The following is a 19270-nucleotide window of genomic DNA, read 5'->3' as shown; positions in this document are numbered from 1 at the left end:
CACCCGTTTCAGTGCTTCCTATTCTGAGAAGGACTACAAATAGCCTAGCAGACTTCAGACTCAGAAATACATGGGATAATGTGCGTGGATTTACATCTTTGTCTAAAAAAATCAACACTTTCGTTTTCAGAATTCGCATCTTTAAGAAATAAAAGACTTGCAATCACTCAACACATTTTAGAAGAACACATTTTGATCGTGCAGCTTTAAAAATGGGCTATCATATAAAACTTTTATCCCATGTATCATAAAGACCGACCTATTAATAGGACTACGATGCATAAAGTATAGCAATATGTCAGTGTTAGGATAGGGAATAGGAAATATTAATTCAGTAAAAGGTCACCAAAACCGAAGATAACACATTGAAGTCCCAACAGAAAAATAGGTTATTATTATTATTATCATTCTTATTCTTCTTCTTCTTCTTCTTCTTCTTCTTCTTCTTCTATTATTATTATTATTATTATTATTATTATTATTTACTGGATTTATCAAATGCTCTTGAAAATACCGTGAAGCCCTAATACAGTTGAGTTCGATGACAACAGCCTGTCGGGTTTACAAGGTGAGAGGAGTCCTGCCACATCTTAAACACTTAAACACTCTCTCTGCTCTCCATCATCCACACCATAGCATTTGGAGAAAAGAAAAAGACTTTGCACAAGAGAGCAAAACAACATGGGCTCCGAGGACCACCAGTGAAATAATGATTAGCCTACTTTATTTTCATCTTGCCTGCACTGCAAGGAAAAACGATAACGTACGAGAACACCACTCCAGTACATTTTAAGATCTCAGATAACACAATAATTTATGTTCTGATGAATTTGTTGGCTAAACAATTTTTTTGGAAAATCTACAAAAAACTTGCCAGAGAATATAGGCTATTCTTTATAAAAATTTAAATCTGCATTATTTCTGTCGACATACAGGTTGTCATGGCAGGTATTATATGTCGATGGTTTTAATTGTTTTAACTGAAACGCCAAATAAATAGTAAAATTCCCAACGAACATGACATATGGTGCTCTACAGAACGTTTCTGTGTTTGGCTAAACGTATTTTCCTTTAGGACGTTTTAAAAAACCCTTTTAGGGTGTCATACTATAATTAAGTAGCCTCTTAAATTAATCATTGATAATAATACTCTCTTACTGTTAGTTGATCAATATTTGTCAGTTAATGGTCTTCCCCATTCACAATTCCACAATGAAAGATAGTTATTGTTACAGAGCCCAAATTCGATGATATAATGTAAAAACATTTGCATGGGTATCCCTAACATACACCCAAATCATTTCATAATTATTTGGTCAATTTAATCAACACTCATAATAATCGCTTACTGAACAAAACGGTAGGAAGACCACACACAACAGAAGCAGCTGAGCCCAAGTGTTCCCCTTTTTATTTTATATAAGTGTTTGTATGAGTCCACCTTCAATTGATTAACCTATAAAGTTAAGTGGATTATTTGGCTTGTTCGAAGAACTGGTTTATTTAGGCCACCATGTAGATTGTGTTTCCTCACTGAACATGTTTCACACGAATAAGAAGATTTTCGTTACATCAAAGAATTTTATTCAAAATAGACTGTTGGAATACATTCTTGCCTGAACCTAAATTTACAAGGTTAAAACTACTTAGTTTATTTTCCCTTTCCCCCATGTAATTCATTAAACTATTCTGCTGGTGTTCAGCTACATGTGTGCAGAGCGTCTTGGTGCTGTTGCCCAAAAGCAATTAAAAACTTTTATTTCAGCAGCTCCTCCATTACAGTCGATTATGAAGCTGCTGCGAAATTCTCAACAAACAACATAAAATACCTTTTAATTAATAATATCTTATTGAATAGTCTATAGAAATGCTCCAAATTAAACACACCATAATCGAGAAGACGCACATGTAATGCCCTTCTGAAATAATATACAATTATACTGATGTTTCGTTTGTTTTTACTTTTCTTAGAAAAACATCCCCCCAAAAATGACACGCCGGATGTCTCATAGCACAGTCTAATATATAAGAGCTAACTGAAGAACTCGTAGCCAATATAAATAGGCTATATAAAAATTAAATAGCTTGGCTTATATTGAAACCACATGTTAACTATGATGTCTAGCTGGGCCAAAATGACAACATGAAGCAGCATTCGCTTGGTTTTCTGTTGATCTGAACCTGCTTATTATAGGACAGATAAAGAAGAAAAGGCACTGCTGGATAACAGACATATTAGATACTATATATGCCGTTTATTATTTGTGTCTTTGTTTCAAAATGTATCTGGCACTGAGGGGTGGCCCGGAGCTGCTTTTTCAAGTTTAGTTGAAGATTTAACAGCACCATTTTTAGCCTGCTGGATTAGTTTAATGCGTATAATGAGAACTTCTGTGCGTAAAACCTGAAAAGTTAACACCTTTGATAATTGTGCGGTTTAATGTGTTCGTGAGTAGGTGCTGTAGGCCGGGATAAAAAGATTAAACCGGTCTTCTACATTTTCTTCTCATGTAGTTTGCTGCCCATCTGTGAGACAGCAGTGACCTTAAACGACCACTCAGAGCCACACCGACTGCCTGATGAGACTTTGGAGAAATCACAATAGACTGCACTTTGTTCGGTGTCTTGCTCACCAGAGGCCCGAGAACATCTGGAGAGAAAAGTCACATAAAGCGTTTATAGGTGAGTTCCATGCATGTGTAGGAACATAAATGCCGAATTGGTTCTGAACGTTTTTGAAAACGGGCAAAGCTGTTCACGTTGCCATCTCCAAATGTCATTGTTTTTAAAAATGTGCAATCAATGAGTTGTTTCTCAAAACAATCGAAGCCTCTACAGTACTCAGGAACATCACATATCCTGCTGACAAGCTTTTCTTGCTTTGAAGCAGGCCTTCTTTTGTTCTCTTGGACTGTGGAGGATTCTTGTAGGCGAAACAACATCCATTTTTCTGTTAGGACATTTAATTTACAATGTGGCTGGACACTGAAAATTGCGATAGTTTTTGAAAATGGGAAACAATGGGTTTTAGTCAGTGATCCCTTTCCATGTGTATGATTTGAGTTTATGCCATCATAATGCATGCATAGTCGGTAAATCTGAGTTAACCCCGTAACTACATCCCCGGTTAGGCCTTCGCGCAGCCTTTAATTACACAATATGTAGTTATTTTTTTTAGTATTGTATACATTTTACTCTTAATCATGTTTTCTTCATCTGAGTAATTATCTTTAAATTACAGATTGTTATCTTTACAACATGAATTGTCGGTGCGTCAGCCAACATGGCTCACTCATTTTTGTCAAGATATGTCTTTTCATCATCATAGTGACCTGACAACATGTAGGCCTACATATGAGCAGCTACTTGTTGAAAGTAAGCACTTTTTCGGTGTCACCTTATTGCTGGATTCAACTTTGGTTTTCTGCAAAATTCTGTTTTGATTGTTGTTGTATTTCACACATGAGTTAAGAAAAATATCAATGTTTATTGAATTAGAAAATTCAATATTCAGACGACAATGCGTCCCCACTTCTTCATCTTAAACTGCTGTTAGCCATATGAGCTGAGAAAATGACTTTTGAGCAGTTTGTACTCATACCTCAGAGAACCTTAGAGGGGCGGTGCTGCCTCCTCTCCTCCTACCAGCTTCTGGCTCTCACAACCGGGAAGGCTGGCTCGGGGCGTGCGCTCTTCTGAGCAGCTCCCAAAAATCCTCAGAGGGGCGGGGGGCAAGAGGGGGTGAGACAGCTAGACAGGAAGACAGACCCAGATCGATGAGACCGAGGTAAAGAACCACAATCGAACTTCGCGGCAGAAGAGTTTGCTTAGTTGTTTTTTCCTTCTTCCTCTTCTTCTCACCTTTACGCCTCATTACGCGCACTGATCTGCCTGCTCTCCAAACCAAGAAGATGCCCAAATCCCCACCGTGCGTATTGCCATGGTCCTCCCTGTGGCTGGCATCTTTGGCTACTTTGGTGGTGCAGTCGGTGCTCTCTTCCTCCTACTCTTCTTCTTCCTCCTCTTACCAGAGACCTGCAGCCAGTGGGAAGCGACCGGGCTTCATGGAGAGGACGCTGGTTCTCCTGGATGTCAACACCCGCAGTCCGATCAAAGTCCTCAACGACAATTTCCTTTCTTTGCAGCTGGATCCCTCGATCATCAAGGACGGCTGGCTGGACTTTCTGAGGTACCAAAGACTTTTACTCCTCACCAACAACATCGATCTGTATAGGCGTCCACCTCCAAAATGTTTGGTGGTTCTTTTTCGTTACGCACGCAGCCACGTTGTCTGAATTGTCATGGAGTGAGCCAGCACGTTTCTTCCTCACTCAGCGCGCTGAGTGGTCCAATGCTCCACATTACACAATGATTTTCATCGAGACTGGTAAAGTCCAAATCAGATAATTTAATGAGGCAACTTTGAGAGTGAACGATAATTTCAAAGGCTATCCATTTCGGGCTTATTGTTGCTGTTAGTGTGTCTACTGACATTAGACACAATTGTGTGACCCTTACCCGTCACGTCTACAATACAAAATATCCATGTAACAAGTTTTTAATCATTTCATATCTTAAAACGACAAAAAAATAAAATCTAATTTCACTTCCATGTTGTTGCTTCCATGTTGTTTCAATACTTTTCAAATATGCAGAGCGACTTGCATTCAGTTGTCTTTTTTTTACCTCATTTCTCAGAACAGCCAAAATGTCAGAGATGCACATTATGTGCCTGTAACCTGCAACACTGTTTTGACCATGGATTATGAATTGTGACATTTTAAAACTCAAAACTAAGCAAAACACTTTTCATGGATGTTTATAATTGACTTTTTAGTTCACAACATAGGCAAGACTAATGGCTTGTCATGCCCGGATTGGAATTGTTGGTATCAGACATTTTATTCAGTCACATTGTTTTGTTCAGCTTCTAAATCACATTGTATAATCGTCAGGTATTTAAAATTTAATCTACAGAACTTGATCTATATGGCAAACTATTACATCATTTTGTACAGTGCATTTCATGAACTGGAGACCATTTACTGACCAAAAATGTGGAGAGCATGCGTTACTGTGTGCCCAAATCTTCCCCTCATAATAAAAGAAGGTCGATGCTAAGCCGTTTTAATATTCTACAATAAATGCATGGTAACATTTTAAATGTTCACTTCCACCACATTCACATTTTGTGTCTCTCACATAACGTCCTTTACAACCTTGTTCTGGTTAGTTGTTTATTGGTCAGTCTTTTCATAATTAATATATTATTACCATCATCAGCTTCAATTTGAGTAATGGGTGATTAGGCTGTAAACAGCGAGCTGTGTGTACAGTTAGTCTGCAGGCCTGTCGGCAGTCACTTTATGAATCCTCTGTCATTTTATTGCGTGGAGCTTTAGCCGTATGCCACGTAGGCTGTAATGAAAAATGCAGTCAATTACAGAATAAAACGTCCTTCATGTAGGCTACTTTTATTCGTTTTTCAAAACATCAAACCTTCATGCGCACATTTACTTGATTAATAGGTTACACCTACAGCTAAACCTTTATTTTTAAGTGATTTTTCAGTTTGTAGACAAAGCTGGATAATAGTATTATTTTATTAATATCACATTTGTTATCAGTGATAATTAATTATATGTTTTCATTTACACCAAAAAGTAAGTAAAGGGCACTTCGTTTTTAGTAGTTTGTAACAGCTGAAAATATTAATTTCATATCTCTCTGAAGCGCAAACCCGTTCATCCTCCAAACATCATGTGTGTTGTTTCATCCCTGCGTTCCTCAGGTTGTACTACTGAACCTGCTTCCTGATGCCCTTTTCACCGGGTGGCAGATGACGTTGAAGTCGCTGCCTGTGTCTCGGGCCCGCTGAGGGGCAGGACAGAAGTTTTGTGCGAGGCCTACGATGCTTTAATAGCTACAGCAACGTGACATGACTTCATTTGTAGCTTTAGACTCACATTTGAACATATTTGAACTATAGGTCTGAAGTAAAACTGAACAGAATTAATATTGCAACAGTTAAGAAAGAAGACCGACTCGCTTTATCGTTTGTCCGAGCTGTTTCTGCACCTCCGAAATATGACCGTGACTATGCACTGCGGCGACAGACGCAGATAACATTTTAATAGCGCACTGTATCAAGCCACTTAATATTTCTCACGTGAGTGTCATTCTGTCCTGTGTGTCCGCAGCTCCAAGCGGCTCGTGACCCTGGCGCGCGGCCTATCGCCAGCCTTTCTGCGTTTTGGCGGAAAGCGGACCGACTTCCTGCACTTCAACAACCAGAAGAACCTTGCAAAGTTCAGGGGCCCAGGACCAGACTACTATCTGAAGAACTACGAAGACGGTGATTAGACCTGACATTTCCCCTCTTCTCCTTTCCTTAATGTGTAACCTAGTCTATTTCGATGTCTTTTACGGGAGGTGTTGCGTCTGTTCCTCGCCCGTCCGTGTTTTGTGTATCAGACGCACTGAGTAGGCCTACACCCCCACACCACCGAAGAGGTTACGTTGTTTATATATTTTACACAGCGTCAATTTCCTTGTAAAATACAGTAGGTAAGTTTCCAGTTTATCAGGGGCACCTAGCTAAAACTAACCGTCCTACAATGAATCCTATTTTCATGAAGGTTAAAATGTTCAGGAGTTGATAAAACTGTTTTAGGGAGATGCTTCAAATATTTAGCCTCACTAAATGAGGTGTCCACTGTATTAGAAACACCTCAGTATAAAACACTAGTCTCCATAATGACTATGAAGTTGAATAACAGCTTCAGACAAAACATGGAAAGTATAACCTTCAGGAAGCTATGGCTTATTGTAGGGCTCTTGTGATAGGCAGTATTAGTTTTAGTTAAGGTGCTAATTAAATGCCACCTGAGTGTAGGCCATGGGCTATACTGGAGGAAGCTAGGATGTTTTATTATATAGCTTGGTATATCAGGTGTGTTTCTTTTCAACTGCATATATTTAATCTGTTACAAACATGACACAAATGTGTGTTGAAATGAAACCTTTTAGGTTTCAACAGGTGGTGCAGGCTTTACTTTCAAATCAAAATGTAAAACAAACAAGTGTTTTTTTTAATTAAGTTTTGTGATTCTTAATACTTATTGCTGAAAATAGCATAACATAAGTATTATATTGTTCAAATATATTCCCTGACCAGAAATATTAAAATAGCATTAATTTCCTCCATCTGCGGCTTGCAGATATAGTGCGCAGTGACATTGCATTGGACAAACAGAAGGGCTGCAAAGTGGCCAGCCATCCTGACATAATGCTGGAACTGCAGAGGGAGAAGGCTGCCACCACACAGCTTGTCCTGTTGAAAGAGCAGCTGTCTAACATCTACAGCAATATTACAATAACAGGTAGGAGATCACACACACAAATATAGGTTCTGTCTTTTTTGATGCGTGCTCATACCATAAGAAACATGTCCTTGTTCATATAGCATAGTCTGGACTTTGCAGGTCATACACAATCATCCACATGCATATGTGCACAAACAAATGTGCTGGCACACAAGGTTCAAAGCATGCCAATGGAAACCATCAGTTTTCAGAATGACAAATGTAATTTGTAAAGGAGGAATGTGGGGATGGATAGAGGGGTGCAGCAGCAGAGACTAGTAAACAAAGCACTGACATTTTCACTCTTTACAGTTAACTCAACCTGACCGCAGAGGGATCTCTGGAGTCCTCATTTTGGGTGGGCTGCATTTCTTATCTCTTACTGTGATTGACTCAGATGGAAATGAGGAACTGCTGGAGAAGAGAGAAAATAAGGGTTTTCTGGATTTCTCTGTTAGAATTGCGGCCGTTTTTGGAATTGTCCATAAACCTGCGCTTGCCAGGGAGTTGCCTAAAGAGACAGTGTTAGAAATGATCAGTTAACACTCTTTGTGTGGTTTTACAGGGGTGAAAAGTCCAAAGTTAGTTGGTTGATAGAGAAAATACTTTAAGGCTATAAGACTAAACCAAAGACATAAGAAAATAAAGGAAGTAATTGAAACGTAACAGTGTGACTTAAACCTCTATTTTAAACAAACATTTCTTATGCTATTAAAAGTTTACTTCTCTGTGGCCTACTCGGACAGAAACACTCATACTTCCTATCCATCCTCTTTAGCATTTTGAAGAGACAGTGGGTGGGCAGCGTTTTTATTCCAGAACAGAGAACCACCCAGAAAGTTAGTCCTGAAAGCCAAAGAGCGCTTGGAAAAATCATTGTGTACTTGGGAATTGACCAACAACCCAGTCAAAGAGAATACATTATTTTTTTGCTATGTGAAAAGTCATACTTACAAAGGATTTAAAGCAACATTATGTAACATTTGGTGTTATTTGGCATTTCTACTAAGTGTAATTCACTGCTAAATTAACATAGCTGTGCAAATGCATTTGTTATGATTACATTACTTATGATCAAAAACTAGCAAGTGGACACATTTGCTAACACAGCCAAACATCAAGCAAGTGGCACAACAAAAGCCATAGCAATATTTCTTACTAGTCCAACAGAAAAAATGCCAGCTTGTCGTCTGTCTTGCAGACTTTTTTTTTTTACAAAGCTCTCTCTCTGTCCAGGAGCCTCTTGCTTGATCACTCCCTTTTTCTCTTCTGTGCTTCCTCTGTCATCGTCCTCTTCGGTCTCTTTGCCTCTGCCATTAGCTAACGTTATGTCCATAGAGGCTGCTGAGCCCTTTTATGTTGCCCACTTGCCTGGGGTCCCACTCCCCAGCAGCTGTTATTTTATGGTTGATAAGTTACACAATGTTGCTCGGTCACTCTGTTGCTAGCTATAAATCTCAAGTTAATGTTAGCAAACTTACTAGATAACATATTTGGACATCGGTAACATTACTGTAAGTGCTCTTGCGTCAGCTGCTGATTAGCTTTGTTGGCTAGCTTGCCACCCTGTCCCTTGCTCGGTCACTTGGCCTTTGCAGCCTCTGCCATGATATCCAAACTGACAATCAGAGGTGCTCTGATCAGGATTTTTTGGCCCGATCACCGATTGCTGAAAGCAGTATTGGCCGATACCGATCACTAATCACCGATCACTGGGTCTATTTGAAGCAATTTATTTATCATGTGGCATTATACAATATACTTTATATTTATTTAATTAGTCCTAAAACAATGTATTAAGTATTAATAGACGATAAAGTATCATGAAATGACCACTGTTTATTTTATTGGCAGGAAACATGGGCAACAAATTCCACCCCCTCTGTCTTAGAGACTCAAACCATAGAAACCTTTGCCTGGTTACTTCTAACATGTTATAGCTTAACAAATATAGCTTTCCTGTGAAATGAACTACAAAAACAGAATAAACAGCATCTTTATAAATTTACTTTACAACTATAAAAACTGCAATCAAAAAGGCTGTAGCCAAAATATTTAGGAGGTTAAGGAGCACAGGCATCACCAGTCAATGATAAACTCTGAAGTAGAAGCTTTTTGTTCTGGAGAGCTCAGACAGGTACTGTGGGCTTTAGGGGGTAGAGAGAGGCAGAGTGGGATACAGAGAGGAGTCATAACTGTCATCAATGAGATTTGAAAATCTCATTAAATAAATAAAAGTACAATGTTATTAAATGTTGTATGTTATAAGTACAATTTCATATTATACTGTTAGTATATTTTTAATATTACTTAATATTTTCATTATAATTTCATATAGCCTAGTTTACCACTAGTATAGGCCTAATATTATTTCAGTGGGTTATTTTCATTTATTAAATCTTTGTGCAAGAAGCACAGTCTACATCTTTTACATAGGCATACTGCCACAGACTTTACCAGAGGAGAGAGTTGCAAACACTTTAAATACGGCCAGCAGGTTTTTATATGATTTTATAAAGGTTAAAAATATGGGAGATTTACAAGGAAACATTAAATGGGCATATACCAGGAGAGAACGGAAAATACAGGAGAACACTGCTACGGTTTTTTAAACAGTTTTACAACGAATACGACCTCGGCCGATTACGTTCGGAGACCGATCGATAGGAGCACCCTTTCTGACAATGCCCATCTAGCTTCTTCCAAAGACAGATTTTTCACAGTGCAATAGTAGGCGGTCCAGGCCCGGAGGGGCATTGACAGAGACACAGTTCACACTATTACAAGTCAGTGTACCAACATTTTTTTGAAGATGTTTTTTTAAGATAAAAATACTACATATTGTGCTTTAAATAGTTAAAAGTTTAAATAAGATAATTTGCACACCATGTTCCCTGTAAATCCAGAGCAATATGAAGTATTTGGCCTTGCATTTTGAAAAGACATTGATAGATTACCTAAAACAGAGAAGCCAAATCTACCTCAATTGAACCCCATTGAATCTGTCACTGATATGTTTGGTCATTATACATGGAGAACCAGTGGCCTCTCAGGAGTGGGACTGCAATGTGTTTTCCATGTTTCAGAAGGTTTCGCTTCTCTGGAACAAAGTGACCCTATGTGTGTTGCTGTGTGAGTTATAGAGGCGAAAAACATGTATCAGCAGTGTATTTTCAAATAGTCTCGAGTGCAACAGTCAAAACATGGCCGTGTTGCATTTATCAAAGTAGGCAAATACATAGAAGAAGTATTTGGACCTCGTGTGAGGGCTCAGTTCACAAGTTCAGTTCAGGAGTCATGAAGTACAGCACTCTATCATTAATTTTGTAGTGTTGTAACTGTGCTAAAAGGCACTTGTAGATTTTAAATTTGTGGCCACACGAACATATGGTTGTCCCATGAAGACCCAGCATTTTAAAATATCTACATTATACTTTTGCAGTTTTCCTCAACCAAATATATTTTGATCAACATTCTTATAGTGATTATGTGATGATATTTTTGGGTTGTTGTCAGATGGTGTTCGCATAAACAATATTTCTGAGAAACAGCACAGGCAAACTCATTATTAATGTGGATATGATGGCCAGGAAGGTAGAGGCATGAATTATATATTTCATTTAGCAGTTGCAGTCATATAAGTACATAGAATTGTATCAGATGACTATCACACCACCTTCAAGACCTCTGAAAAGACAGAATTAAAAATTAGAATATCTAGTCTTATAATAATGAAATAATAATTTCTTGTTGTTTTGCCCTAGCTCGACATCATCATACCATTATTATTGGAATTGTTGTTTGTTAAAACAACTGTAAACTAATAAAACCATGGTAGTGACAACTGGCCTCTCTGTGTCACACATGTGGTATAGTGCTAATGTTCCTCAAAATTATGACCACATTTCCCATAAACCCTGCTGCTTCCTGTCACAAAAGGGATGTTACCACTACCGCTTGCTCACTTTGCTCAGCTGCAGCATGGAGGTCTACAGAGGCTGCCAGTCTTCTTGTGATAGTCAAGAAAAAATAAACATGGTAATGATGTACTGATAATAAAGTATGCACAGTTACTTATCTATTCTACTATTGCGCAGACTGTAAATATTGAAATGAAATATAAGTTGAAAATATTGATGCAGTAAAACTTATGATGATAATGAATCAATGCTGAATGTTACTTTCCCACATACTAGACATCATTTAACTGATTGATTAGGGCCCTATAGAGACTTTTGTCTTTTAAAAAAGCTCCTTGTGTGATGTTTGCTATTAAGAGGTAGATGAGAGAAAGAGAGCCATGCTGTTTTTTAACAGGTGCCGTAGTTTTCGATTCGGCTGGGGCGGCAAGCAGAACTTTTATTTCCCCAAGGCCAATTTACTGTTCTCACAACTCTCAGTCTTCTAAGCACAGACACAAGCTGCAGGTCTGCCACCTGCGAGATGTTGTTTCAAAAGTCTGAAGGACATTTTTCAGAGATTGTTTGTGAAGGTGGAAGCTGCTGTTTTTCTTTTTTATGGTAAAAAAGTTGTCTCAAGTGGAATTTAACATGCATTGACTGTTTCAGTTTGGAAATAACTCGCCAGAATAAGCTCTGATGATGCTGGAAAAGTCCTGGAAGTGTCAACATGTTTGTTACTGCCTTATTATTACACTCCCAGCATGTTGTGTGAACTAGAATCTGTGCAAAGCCCTCTCATCTCTGTGGTGGAGAGTAACAGGGGTACATAGGTACTAGGGATATGTTTAAATATCGTCTGGTAACAATCAGCCAAGATTCACTGTGTGTGCGTGTGCGTGAAGGCAGGTGGTGTTTAAAGGACCTTTAACAGTCTTGCTCCATCCTTTTCCACTCACCACTGTCTGACCTTTGACCTAGGCTTGTTAGACATATCAATAATGGGGCCACTCTGAGCCAACACTCACATTCAGCAGGGGAATTAAGTTGAGAAATTCCCCCAAGCTCAGACAAGGTCATAGTCAGCGTCTTCTCATGTCTCTCTGCAGGAGTATATCCCTCTATCAGCAATCAGTTCCTTCTTCTCCACAACTTAACACCTCTCCCTCATTTTCTCTATCGTGTTTACTGTTAGTTTAGCTGTGTATATTGTGACTTCATGTGAAAGTCCTATGTTTATTTGACACCTCAGAGAATGAGGCAGTCAATCCGTTCAACTTGTGACCTCAAAGGCCTCGTCCGTGTGTTTAAGGCTCAAAGGATAAACACAACTCAATTTAGGAATTCCTATACCGGCCGATGAATATTTGCGAACACGGACAAGAAGAAAATCTTCCCAAAACAGAGAAACTGGAGAAGCAAGAGTCAAACATAGGATGTTTTCAGTTACAAGGTCTGCAGCTGCTCGTGAGACACTGAATAGGAAACTGGTTTTGCTGTTTGAAGTATCAAGGATTTGTCTTAAAATGTTTTCTTAGATTTTTCAAGAGCATGCATAGGTTAACCCATTGGAGCAAAGATCTGTTTCTGTCTGTTCATGTGTCTAGCTGTAAATGGCTACACTACAGAAAAAGAGGCATCATTGTGCTTACACAATGTTATATGGTAGATAAATGCCAAAATACATACATCGTATTTAACATTTGGAGTTCCTTCACAGTAAATAAACAGAAAATAACTTTCAAGAATATTCAGTTGTATTAGTACAAGCAGCCTCATAAATAAGGCCCTCTAGCTGCAAAGCTTTATTTGTGACTTTTATTTTTGGGTTGATTCACAGTTTGGACACTGAGGTAATGTTGCTGCAGGGCCAGTTATTTTAGCCATCTGGATGAGATGGTGGGGCTAAGTAGGACATCTCCTTAGGAAGGCAGTAACCTAGATGGGAGATGAGCAGGATTTTAACAAGACTGAGCCAGGTTCATGGAAAGAAAAACTAAAACTAAAAGCATAAAAGGAGCATTCAAACATAGTCCTGATATTTATAGCTTTTTGTACAAAGATCATTATCATCATATATGATGATGGCACAATTGTAAACCTTGCTGAGGTCTACAGATGCTTAGTGGAGAATGAACACAGGGTAAGAGGGTCCAATGAAGATCAATGCAAAACGTAAGACATTTTCAGACTTCCATTCATGACTTATCATTTTACAAATCTGAATGGATTGTCCTACACACCAAAGGAATTATGCATGTGAGAGTAAATGTAGCAATGCTTGCAATCAATGGATACTCCTGCAGACCCCAGAGCACAGGAAGCCACCCTGGCTATGTGTTGCAAGAGGACTTAAATTTTAATAGACTGTAACAAAGGGGCACAGGAGGTTGGTTGACACAACACACCATGATCCATGAAGTTATACTTTTATTGGTACATTAGGGGCAATTAAAGATCATTATTTTAATGTTAGATGAGTCAAAAGTTGGCTTCATGATCAGGTAAATGGCATGCAGCCTGACGTCATGATTTGATCTCCTCTTTCTCTCTCGCTTAGGCTGATCTCACGTGTGTAGTATCAAGTGACACAAATGTTTACAGTGTCTAATCAGTTGTTAGGTTCAAGTAGACATTGCTGAGAGTACATCAGACACTAATACCTGAACCCCTCTCTTTGAACTGACACAGAAGTGCAGCAATCACAGCCAGAAGCCTCTCATTGAGAGCCGCAGGGCTCTATTGAAAGGAAACCTGAGAAGAACGACAGTAAAGAAAAAAAGTGTGAAGCAATGCTAATGTAACCCTGCTTTCACAACAAACTTGCAAGTGCAACAGAGCAAGGCCATTATAGCTGCACAAGTGCAGAGTGGAGTGCATTGCCCTGATTTTCCACCAGTTTTTGTAGCTAAAGTTGAACTAAATTTAATTTTGAACCAAATGTGCTGACCTCCACGATGCTCATTCTGGCACTGGGTCTGAGGTGGTACCTTCATGTTGGACAAATCTGCAGCTCACAGTGGATGTTTAGCATGTCGGACCTTAATGCAGTACTACACACTGACAGTAGTACATGAGATAGTTAATCTATGAAAATAATCTGATTCCTCTGACTCATCCTCTTGCTCCTAATGGCATTTGCAAGAATCCAATGCAACCGAATCAGAACAACCAATCAGTGCCAGGAGGAGTCTCTAACGCCATGTCAATCACTGCTCGTGCACACGCTGCACAGCCCCACTCCTTGCACATGCTCTCACTCAGTCAAGCTCAGTATCTTCAGCATGCGGCTTGAGGACGAGCTTTGCAAACACAGTGGCTAAGACACAACCGCTAGCAATGAAAGAACTGCCCATTCCTCCTTTGCCAACAACAGCGTATAGTACAAAACGTGTGTGAACACGGCTTGGCTCCACACGGAGCTTCGAGCTCAGTATGATGCCATGGTGCTTGTATCGACGAGTTGCAAAGAGGCATGATGATGGGGAATAATTGGTGGTGTGTGTGGTGTCAACCCGCTGCTAGACGGCTGCAGCTGCCTTTGTAGCTTGGGGCGCTCTGCCCGGGGACCACTGAGCACTGGAGGGCCGTCTTTGAGAAGACAAGTTGTAGTGATAGGGACAGGGGTCCTTGCGAGGCCCCTGCTGTTGAGAGCAAGCCCCAGGAGAGATGAGGCTTTGAAGGGCAACCAGCTCCTTCCTGTGGAAATGGTGGGAGGGGCTTGACGGAATGATACAAGCAGCAGTGAGAGACAGGCAAGGTTTTGCATTGCCCTAACCCTACTGCAGCTTTAACTTTCCCTTTTTATCAACTATTAACACAATCTTACCAACGTTAACTGGTTTGGTTGGCGTTTTTTTTACAATACCAGTACCAAACCAGTACCCTTAAAGTGATACCTATACCAGTAGAGTACTTCATTCAATACCTTGCATAAAATGCCACCTGCTAAAGCCATAGTAGTTGATTGGTAGCCTATTATTATTTTTATTGTTGTTATTGACAAGCAAGATTAGCCTATAAAATTGTATCAGATCGCTCCTCATCCTAATTAGGTCATCCTCACAGGTAGTATTATATGGGAAAAGACTCCGCTATTTAAAAAAATTATTTGAATGAGAGAGTGAAATAGTTTAGTGACCAAAAAAGTGGTAGGAAACTAACTACTAAGGTAATTTTTTGATACTTGTGTTGAAAGTAAACAACGGGAAATTATTTTGTTAACTTTCGATCAATAAACTGAATTGTCGCATACCTCCAAAAACATCACAGTCACGAGTATAAAACGAGTAAGGAGTCTTTTTAAATAAGTCACTTAACTACATTAAAGACTCACGAACAGGAAAAAAGAGGCTGCACGTCCAGCCGATTAAACCAATTACCTGAAGCAGCCGCAGCTACAGCCGGAGGCTTCGTGAGTAAAATCAGCTGATCACTGCTGCGGCACAAAATCCTTTAATTGATGTGATAGAACGCAGTGATCGATCAGTGACAAGTGATGTGAATAGCAAATAAAAATGTACAGAGAAGTGTTAAATGACACCAGAAGATGAAACCAACTGAAAGCCAAGCTTGTGGTGATAAACTTGGAACAGTGAAGAACATGCCTGAGACCACAGCCAAAGAAGAGTAGCTGTTAAAATCACGCATGGACTGAGCGCATGCAGGCCTTTTTTATACATTTTATGGTGCAGGTACATAAGGGAAAAAAAGGTGTGCATTTTAATATTTACAGTTGCTTTACAGTTTTGCACATCAGAATTTCAATGTGCAAAACCTTCACTATAATACAATGATGGAGAAGACTGAAGCGAATTCCAAGTCCCTGACAAAAAGGATAATGAGTCATTACAGGACATACAGGAAGACAGAAGGTTAAAAATCTGGAAAGACAAACTTTAGGAGCAGGCACAGAATGGGGAATTTACTGAACATCTGTGAATGGCTTGAAAATGTTTTCATCAAAACAAACCGGCACAGCTGTCTATAGTCAGAGGGCCTCTAGTTATAACTTTCTGTTTTTACTCATTTAAAAATCAAAACATATTTTCTTGCAACAGTGGGAAACATGCTCCATCCTTCCTATTAGTTCTGCTATACGACTCCTCCCTGCTTTTTATCCACTCTTTCCTTAATCTTTAAACCCTTTTCTGTGAGGGCGAAGGAGATTCATTTCTCCAACGTCTGCCTTATCTCTTTGTTTAAAATTCCCTCAGCGAATATGCACACACACTCAAACACAAAGGCGTGAATTGTGATGGATTCAGTTTTTGGTATTGCAGCTGCCTCAGTACCAGGTCCATCTCCAGCTCACTGATGAATGCAGATTTATGAGAGTTTCTCCTGCCAAGTTTCACACTGTAACACCACTGGACAGCCAGTTGCCGTGATGGTGGGAGAATGAATATAATCTGCTTTCATTTGTTGATATCCATGATGATATTATTGGAAATGAGCAGTCATTGTGGATCTTGGAAAGAGCAGAGGTAAAAGAAAAAACATTAACAGTTGTGTGTATGTTTTTACACATTACTGATTGGCCGACTATTTGCTTTACTGTACTATTAAATGAAATAACCTGGAACCATGCTGTGCTGTAATGCCTACAATTTTGGGGAGTTGAAAGTCACAGTTTTTATACAAATGCATTAAGCTTTGGAACATCAAATACATACATTGAACTTGAACAGTGGTTCCAAACAATGAACTACTCAACAGAGATTTCAATTATCTGACAAGATGAAGTAAAATGAATATCCTTCAGTTTTATGAATGGATATTTATTTTAAAAATTTGTTTTGAAGCGAGAGGTTTTGTAGTCTTTCACCACAAAAATTAGTAATTCATTGTGATGTCTTTTTTTTGCTTCTTAGCACTTAAAATTTTCTTTCTTAAAATTTGATTCTCTGTATAATGTCACTGTGATGGCATCCTGTTATGCATTTATTTTTGTTACTGTCTAATAAATCAAATCAAATCAAATCAAAATATAATTTATTTATAAACTAAACAAATCTATTTTAATTAAACAATTTTATGTGGATTAAGTACGGACTGATAAATAAAATAAAGCCACTGGTTTTTCACTTGAGATGAGGAGAATGTAGATTCTCCATTTTTTTAATCACATTCTTGACCAGTTTCAACTCATCATTAATAATTGACAAAAAGAGAAAGGGAACATCTGACAGTAAGATGCTAAGATATATAAGTCTGTGGTCACATACTGTATAACAGGTGGTCACATATCTTAGCAAACTGAACTAAGACTAGCCTTTAAAGGTATCTATGAAAAATAAAAGTTATAATCTGAATAACTTTTATATAAGCCACGCATTGTTGCAAATTGGCTTCCTGCTCAGTTTGGTTTTAGGGTTTCATGGCAAATTGTTTGTGGCATTAGATTAAATGATGCCAACAATCGACACACTGATGATGATGTATTAAAACCAGATCAGGGAGTGCTATAAAAATTGCGAGCCGCGTTGTTGGCATGAACCAGGCACAGCAAATTGAAATCTTGGCATCCAAAGACAGTCTTTCCGAGTTTGACCACCAAACCTGCCTGTCAGCTGCTGAACAAAACTACAACTTGAGTAAAATAAAATGAGATTCTTACATCACCAATGTAGTTGATAAATTTGTATATTAAATCATGAAGACCTTTATTATTTGAACAGTTTTCTGAACTGTCAGTCTGTTAAATTATATCTCATCTACTGCTATCTGTCTATGTGAAACATGAAATTCTCATTTGTTTTGTGTTTTTTCCCCCAAAACCAGAGGTGGAAAGTAACAAATTACAATTACTCCCTTTTCTGTAATTGAGTAGTTTTTTGTGTACTTGTACTTTTTAAAGTCATTTTTATAATCTGTAATTTTTCTTTTACTTGAGTATGTTTTGTTTGAAGTATTGTACTTTTACAATACATTTTAAATCACATCCGTTACTGAGTAAAAAAGCTTGTAAAAAAGAGCTTGTTTGCGCATGCCTCACAGACAAGACTGACTGTGACTTTTGCTGCGGAAAGTCCCCAGCTGCAGTAGCACAATTGCAGGACAATCACTGACCATCCGCAGCACGCCGGGCCGCTCCGCGACCTCCTCTCCCTGGCCTTTTCCACTCCCTTTTCGCTACGGATGGTCAGTGATTGTTCCCTCTGGCTGGATGAAGCCCGACGCTCCTGATTTTGCGCATGATCCATGATGATACAGAAAAAATAGAAATGAATGGCAAAAATAACATGTCATGTTTTTAAAAGGGACCAAGCACCCCCCTGCTCCCTGTAGTTCACACGCTGCTTGTGCCACAGGTAGTTGGTAAAAGAAGTTTTCATGATGTGGTAAGAGGCTTTGCTTGGGTGCATGACATTGCTTATGTTGGATGGCAATGTCAACCTGCTGTTAACTAGTTAATTATGCTTAGGCCTTTGTTAATTATAAATTAATTATGCTAAAGCCTATGATGTCCCATTAAAATTACCAGCATTTTGAATGTAAATAGGGATATGACTTCATATACAGTCCAGTGCGGCCCGCCATAGTCTAATCTGTTTCACCACATTTTCTAACTGAAGCAAAAACATACATTTTAAATGAGCTACTTTTTACTTTTACTTGAGCAGATTTTTACTTGTACTTAAGTAAAAGTTTACTTAAGGAGAATATTTTAGTACTCTTTCCACTTCTGCCCAAAACCAACTGTGCAACTAAACTTCACTGCAGTAAAGGTTTTGTGTCATACAGTTGTGGTTTTCAGTGATTTAGTTCACTGCATTGTACTTTGTTTTTTTAGGTGTATCTCTAATAAGAATCATTCTATAAATAACGTGTAATTAGATTACTCATGTTCACATTCACAGCAAAAAATGTTAGGACCGAGAATTAAGCCCTGTGGTACACCTTTCGAACCTCTACAGTTTTAATCATGGAGGCTTTTTACAATGTAACACCGAGTAGTATCTTCAGACAAAGGAGCTCTGTTAGAATGTAAATACTTGACCTTGT

General features: G+C 38.7%; 1 protein-coding gene across 6 annotated transcripts in view; it reads left to right on the top strand.

The window, feature by feature from the left end:
- Positions 1–3764: 3764 nt before the first annotated feature.
- hpse2 (heparanase 2) overlaps positions 3765–19270 on the top strand; it is a 57302-nt gene continuing 41796 nt past the window's right edge. For 3 of the 6 annotated variants that reach the window (XM_038737979.1, XM_038737978.1, XM_038737977.1), the window contains exons 1-3: positions 3768–4189; positions 6201–6355; positions 7221–7382. In XM_038737979.1, the coding sequence (XP_038593907.1) occupies positions 3912–4189; positions 6201–6355; positions 7221–7382 (595 nt within the window). In that variant the 5' untranslated portion in view covers positions 3768–3911. Of the gene's footprint in view, positions 4190–6200; positions 6356–7220; positions 7383–19270 lie in introns of all 6 variants that reach the window. The other 3 variants (XM_038737981.1, XM_038737980.1, XM_038737976.1) reach the window with 3 other exon arrangements.

The sequence above is a fragment of the Micropterus salmoides genome, unplaced genomic scaffold, assembly GCF_014851395.1.
Source record: "Micropterus salmoides isolate LMB-PRFRI ecotype aquatic unplaced genomic scaffold, ASM1485139v1 Ms_hic_scaffold_22, whole genome shotgun sequence".
Classification (NCBI taxonomy): domain Eukaryota; kingdom Metazoa; phylum Chordata; class Actinopteri; order Centrarchiformes; family Centrarchidae; genus Micropterus; species Micropterus salmoides.
The sequence above is the reverse complement of the archived record's forward strand: the minus strand, read 5'-3'. Positions and strand labels throughout refer to the sequence as shown.